This window comes from Castanea sativa, chromosome 8, assembly GCF_040712315.1.
Source record: "Castanea sativa cultivar Marrone di Chiusa Pesio chromosome 8, ASM4071231v1".
Lineage (NCBI taxonomy): Eukaryota > Viridiplantae > Streptophyta > Magnoliopsida > Fagales > Fagaceae > Castanea > Castanea sativa.
In genome coordinates this window covers 44,820,773-44,827,500 of record NC_134020.1, presented here as the reverse complement: position 1 = coordinate 44,827,500, position 6,728 = coordinate 44,820,773, and the positions used below count along the sequence as shown (strand labels likewise).

The 6,728-nt window shown below is 33.0% G+C and overlaps 1 protein-coding gene across 1 annotated transcript; it reads left to right on the top strand.

Annotated features, from left to right (window-relative positions):
- The first annotated feature begins 1,146 nt into the window (after positions 1-1,146).
- Positions 1,147-6,423, top strand: LOC142606400 (subtilisin-like protease SBT4.15). The gene is made up of 11 exons (XM_075777759.1): positions 1,147-1,236; positions 1,339-1,427; positions 2,645-2,742; positions 2,834-2,977; positions 3,092-3,197; positions 3,480-3,987; positions 4,182-4,282; positions 4,513-4,731; positions 4,843-4,954; positions 5,052-5,265; positions 5,891-6,423. The coding sequence occupies exons 1-11, from the start codon at positions 1,147-1,149 to the stop codon at positions 6,421-6,423; spliced, it is 2,214 nt and encodes a 737-aa protein (XP_075633874.1).
- Positions 6,424-6,728: the final 305 nt, after the last annotated feature.

Here is a 6,728-nt window from a genome sequence, read left to right as displayed (position 1 = left end):
AGCAAAAAAAAATGATGTGTTTTTATTTTATATATATAATTTTTATTTTAAGAACCTAATTTATAAGTGTTTTTTTTAGAATGAATTTAATTTATAAGTGGATAAAGAAATCTGAAAATTTACAGGAGAGTAGTTTTGCTTTTTAAGCAATGTTTTAATGGGAATTAGAGTTGCATTTTTACCTAATTGTTCATTACTTTTGTCTCTACTTAAACATAGAAGTGTAGGAACATTTTTTAACTAAAAAAAAAGAGGAATCCAAACAGAGGAATCTCCTTAAATAATAATACTACTATTTAAGGGACTTCCCTTATTTGGATTCTTCATTTTTTTAGTTCAAAAATGTCCCTACAGTCCTATGTTTAAGTAGAAACAAAACTAAAGGACAATCTGGTAAAAATACAACTCTAACTCTCACTGAAATATTGCCTAAAAAATATGACCACTCTCCTATTAATTATTAAATTGATTTATTCACTTATAAATTAGATTTTTAAAATAAAAATTATATATATATATATATATAAAATAATTAAATATAGTTTCTTTTATATACAAAATATGACTATTTAAAAAAAAAAAATCTCATCGCACATGGGAAGCACGTGTGATGTGATGAGGCTAGTAGATAAATAACAAACTCTTAATTTGTACATTGTTTAACTTTGAGGAATTGTACATTGTTTAATTAATTCAAAATAAATAAATAAAAAGATATTCTCTAAAAATAAAAGATTCCAACGCAGAAATTTTTTCAGCGACTTCTCTTAAAAAGGACGACAAGCTAAAAAAGGAACGGTGGGAAACTAATTATAATGCAGTTACGCCTAAACACCTCTGCTTCCAATTGTAATTTTCCTATCGAAAAAAAAAATAGAAAAAAGAAAACATTGCTTCTTAATATGGCACAATTAAACCTTGTGAGATGGAGTATCATTTATTTAGCAAACTGCATCAAATCTCTGACTATAAATATAGGAGCAAGAATCTTAATTTTGGAAAAAGTCAAAGAATCCATTTTAGCTTGAAAATCTCCACCGGAAGAGGAAAACACAAAAGAGGAAATCTCTGACTATAAATATAGGAGCAAGAGAGAAAGCAAGAGGGAAAGGAAGAGCGGTACTGCATACAAAGGAGGAATAAACAATGGTTCGAATTTGTATGATCACCCTCTTCCTTCTGGCTACGCAGCTTCATTGGTCATTCACTCATGGTTCTAGTGACACAGATAGAAAGGTTAATATATTTTTATAATTTGTATGAACAGTAATTATGTATATTATATAATATTTTAATTTCTTTCATATAATCAGAAATTTGTTTTTCATTACCACGTAGGCGTTCATCGTGTATATGGGAGAGGCACCGCAGTCAAACGTCTCTGCTATTGATCTTCATCACAACTTGCTTTCTTCAGTCATTAGAGAGTAAGTGGGATGACAAAATATCTAAACATTGCATGCTTACATCTACTCATGTTTAATTCAAACAATAATAGTTTTCCATTTATTTCTTACATAAATGGAATAGTTTTTTTTTTTTTTTTTGGTGGTAATTTACACCTGGAATAGTTCATGTAGAAATTTGTAAATGAGATATAGAGAAAAGAGAAGGGAGAAGTGAGAAAACATTAGAGTTTTCATGATTCGACCAAATGACCAACATCTACGAGACGAGTCCAAATCTTCTATCCCACTTTTTCTGCTCCACTCTATACTCCACCAATAAAAACTTGTCACGTATTCACCTAATTAATTAAGTACTACTATTAATTAATAACGGTAGCATTAATAAGTGAATAATGATAGTATTTAATTAATTAGGTGAACACGTGGTAAGTTTTTATTGGTGGAGTATAGAGTGGAGCAGGAAAAGTGGGACAAAAGATTTGGACTCCTACGAGACGAGCCCAAAAGACTATATTTTCTCATGCACCTTTCATGATAGTAAATTACTATAAAATCTATATTTATAATAGAATTACATACAAAAGTAAAAAAATAATCTTAATTTGAATTACATATTAAATATTAATTGTCTCAATCCCATGATTTCCTCTAACAATCAATCTCTTAATTTGTTCACTAATCCCAAAATTTTCTCTAGCAATTAATGTTGATTTGTTCTTCACAAAGTAAATTATACATTCCAACCGTTGAACTTCATATATAACAAATTCGGTAGAGTATAATTTATACAAGGGTCAAAGTTTTGGTGGTGGGGAGGGTTCCATAATGGCTATAGGACTTAGGAGCTTATCAATATGTATAGCATCGTGCTCTTCTATGATATAATTTTAGTTTTTAGGGTGTAACCCATATATGATATGACATCACATCTAGCATGCAACAAATTGTAAAATGTTTTTTTTTCTCTCTCTTGTGTGTGTATTTATTTCTATAAAAAAAAAAGGGTAATTGACTCACATTGCTTGAGAGAATGTATTATGTGTTGTATAACTTACTCTACTCTCCCTTAAAAGTTACCATGATATTTGAATAAAGTTGTGATATGCCTTTGTGTTAGATCATTTTTTCCTCTCCCTTGTGTGTGTTTGTACTTTGTTTCTCATTATATATATATATATATATATATTGTAACATTTGGGTAGACAATTAAACGATTGAGTATTGTCGTTTTTCAGTGACCATATTGCCCAACAGTCCAGAATATATAGCTACACAAAGAATTTTAATGCATTTGCGGCAAACCTATTGTCACAAGAAGTTCAAAGGCTACAAGGTGCACATTAAAAACTTCATGTTACACATTATTTCTTTTTCTTGGGGTGATTGTCTTATGTAATTTATATACATATATGCATCCATTACAGAGAATGAAAATGTGGTGGCGGTGTTTCCTAGCAAAATGCGAAAACTTCATACCACAAGATCATGGGACTTCTTAGGAATGCCTCAATCAATGAAAAGAAATCATCAAATTGAAAGTAATATTATTGTTGGTGTATTAGATACAGGTACAAAGTTAACAGTACTTCTCATAGAGTTTTGACTTTTCCATGTTTCCTGGCATCGTGGAGGAATTTGAATCACTTTTCAAATCTTTCCTTTCTCCTCCCCTTATTTTTTAGGAATTTATATCGATGCTCCAAGTTTTGACGACAAAGGATTTGGACCTCCTCCATCAAAATGGAAGGGTACATGCCAAGTTAGAGGCAACTTCACTGGATGTAACAAGTAAACAATCTCAATCTCTCTCCTAGATTGTGACCTACCACAAAACAATGTGTCTAATAACACAATATTGGATATTAAATAAATTTTTTTTTTTCACAATAATTAATATGGTGATGCACAATAAAAATTATGTTGAATGAATCTAAATGAAAGTAATTTTATTCCAATCACAAAATATCATATCGACTATTCTGAAAAAAAAAATGTTGTCTTTTTTAATATTACTTCTGTACATGCATGGATGTCTAATTTAATTTCCAACCCATCCACCATTTTATGCAGCAAGGTAATAGGTGCAAGGTTCTACAACCACGCTTCCACCACTCCCCACCCAAATCCATCCCCAATAGATGAGGAAGGCCACGGCAGTCACACTTCGTCCACCATAGCAGGTGCCTCGATAGCAGGGGCGAGCTTATACGGTTTAGCCAAAGGCACAGCTCGAGGTGGGGTTCCATCAGCACGCATTGCAGTGTACAAGGTGTGTTGGGCCGATGGTTGCAGTGATATAGACCTTTTGGCCGGAATGGATGATGCCATTAGTGATGGAGTTGACTTGATATCAATATCTATCGGAGGGGATTCGGCTAGCTATTTGGACAATCCCATTGCGATCGGTGCCTTTCATGCAATGAAGAAGGGGATTTTGACAACATGTTCAGCTGGGAATGACGGCCCAAGTATGTATTCTGCGCAGAACACAGCTCCTTGGATATTGACTGTTGGTGCTTCCGGCATGGATAGGCAGTTTAGGACTCTGGTTAAAGTTGGAAATGGCATAAAAAAAGCTGTAAGTTCCCTTTTTTCTTTTTTTCTTTTTTGCTGAGAGGATTGCTGAGTTACTTCTTTCTAATATTTGGTGAGTCTTTGAGTTCTATAATATTTAATAATGAGTCTAATATTTCTTCATTGATTTGTGTGTGGGTTTTCTAAATATATATATATGATTTTAACATATACATTTACTGGTGCATTGTATAACAGGGATTTTCCATCAATACGTTTTCACCAAATAAACGGATGTACCCTCTAACCACTGCTGTAAAAGCAGCCAATGGAAGTTTAGAACCAGATCACTCTCCGTGGTAATTATAAGGAATTTTAACTTATACTTACCTTTAACGCGATAGTCATTTTACAAATATAAGTTCTTGTAGGATAAATTGAAGAATGGCAAGAATTAGAGTTCAAATTTCTAGGAATGAATTTCACTAGGATTATTATTTCAGATTTAATTGAAGATCACCTAAACTTATATATATTCAGAGACAGACTGCTAATATTATTAGCACTAATCAATTAAAAAATTGGGCAGGTTGTGTGATGAAGGGAGTCTGGACGCGAATAAGGTCAAGGGAAAGATTGTGCTATGCAAAGAAGGACTAATTCAAGATTACGTTAAGCAAATAGGTGGGTTGGGGGCTATTGTATCTCTCCAAGAGCAGTCAGATACGGGCTTTACATTTATCATCCCCGCTGCATTCATTGATACTAATGTTGGTGACAAAATTGAAATATATGTTAACTCAACCAGGTAAGTATGGGGAACCAAATTCTTTTCTTTTTTTCATTCTACATATTTTTATTTGCTAATTGATATTTTAACTTTTTTGTGGATTTTTTTTTTCATTGGTAAAACTTTCAGAGCCCCTCAGGCTGTCATATACAAATCTGTAGCTATACACAATGCCGCTACACCCTTTGTGGCTTCCTTTTCATCCCGAGGTCCGAACACAATCTCTTCCACCTTAATGAAGGTAACCCTTGCAATGATTACCATTATAGGCATAAATTTGTGTATTTTTTCAAGCATATATACTAGAATGAGGGTTTTAAATTATGTTTGATTTGCAGCCGGATATTGTGGCACCTGGAATAGATATTCTAGCTGCTTACTCTAAACTTTCATCAGTGACTGGGGATCTTGAAGACAACCGGTTTGATGTGTATAATATAATATCTGGAACATCAATGGCTTGCCCTCATGTGACTGCTGCCGCTGCCTATATCAAAACATTCCACCCTAGATGGTCTCCTGCTGCAATCAAATCAGCCTTAATGACAACTGGTTAGTCCCCTTAAATTCTCCCATTTAAACTCATTATGTGTTATAGATTAGTGCCACTTTACAAGAACCACCACTTGAATGGTGTCAATTAGAGGTTATTAGTGTTTAATTGAAATTCTCCAATGCAATCACATTGCTCATTGTTTACCAGCAATGTTGTTAATACTTAACATGCCAATTGGTTTGTAGTAAATATTACACATGTTAATATATATCTATTGTGACAATTTAATTTAAATCTAAATTGTGATACGAACTTTCTCCGTGATTAATGGAGAGGATTATTTTCTAATAAGAAATTAATGATATTTATTTTATGAGTGATGTTAGAGATGCTACAAATTTTATTGCACTGCTCTTACAAATTAGTGTGACACTCTTCTCAGAAAGTAATTTAAATATTTATTTATTAGTTATTGAAGTTGCACCAATCAAATTTATAGTCACCTTAGTGTGTTAAGCTCAAGTAGTAAAATTTGTAATAATCTTAACATATGTATTCTTTCTGTCTAAAGACTCTAAACACATAGATCAAGATATCATCCCTTACTAACCTAAAATAAGTTTTATATGAAAATTAGGCTTTCTTAGTGTTTTATAATTTTCCTTCTTAATTGATCATCAGCATCTGAATTGAAAATCAAGGATGTCCAAGCTGAGTTAGCCTATGGGGCCGGCCAAATTGACCCGGTTAGAGCACTGCATCCCGGTTTGATCTATGACATGTCAAAGTCCGACTACATCCGCTTCCTATGTAATGAGGGTTACTCCGGGACAGCACTAAAAGTGTTCACTGATGAGCACACAAATTGCTCAACTATCCCTGACATTGGAGGACATGATGCCCTAAATTACCCATCCATGTATTTGCAACTTAATAGCACTAACTCTAGTATATCAGCCGTGTTTCATAGGACAGTTACAAATGTTGGCTTGAAAAAAGCTATATACAAGGCAATTGTCAAGGCGCCAGCAATTCTCAAGGTCACTGTTGTTCCGGAAGAACTTGCTTTTAGTCACTTGTACGAGAAAAAATCTTTCACGGTTGTGATAAAGGGGCCACCATTGAACAATATTTCCAGTTTATCAGCATCACTGGAATGGAATGACACTAAACACAGAGTTAAGAGCCCTATCCACGTTTTTTTGGGCATATAAGTCAAAAAAAATTTTAGGACTATATAATGTCTAATAATGTAGAGCTTGGCAAGCTTTTCGTATAAATCGTATATGGGTGCAAGCTTGGAACAAGTGGGGAACGCTTGTTATTTAAATCAGTTTTTTATGTGAAGTTTAGCTGATTTCAAATTTGCACACCGCATTTTAGAGTTATTGACACTCTAAAATCTAAATGCATATTTGGCTGCTATTTAATGTTTTTTTTTTCCTAAGTAATAGAAAGAAACAAATTATTTATAATTTACCTTTTTTTATAATATAATTTAGCAAAAGTAGGATAGAAA

Excerpts from the sequence above, each read along its gene's own strand:
- LOC142606400 (XM_075777759.1), top strand. The coding sequence starts at position 1,147 with ATGGTTCGAATTTGTATGATCACCCTCTTCCTTCTGGCTACGCAGCTT. Across the intron at positions 2,978-3,091 it reads TGTTGGTGTATTAGATACAG|GAATTTATATCGATGCTCCA; the intron begins GTACAAAGTTAA and ends CTTATTTTTTAG. Across the intron at positions 5,266-5,890 it reads ATCAGCCTTAATGACAACTG|CATCTGAATTGAAAATCAAG; the intron begins GTTAGTCCCCTT and ends ATTGATCATCAG.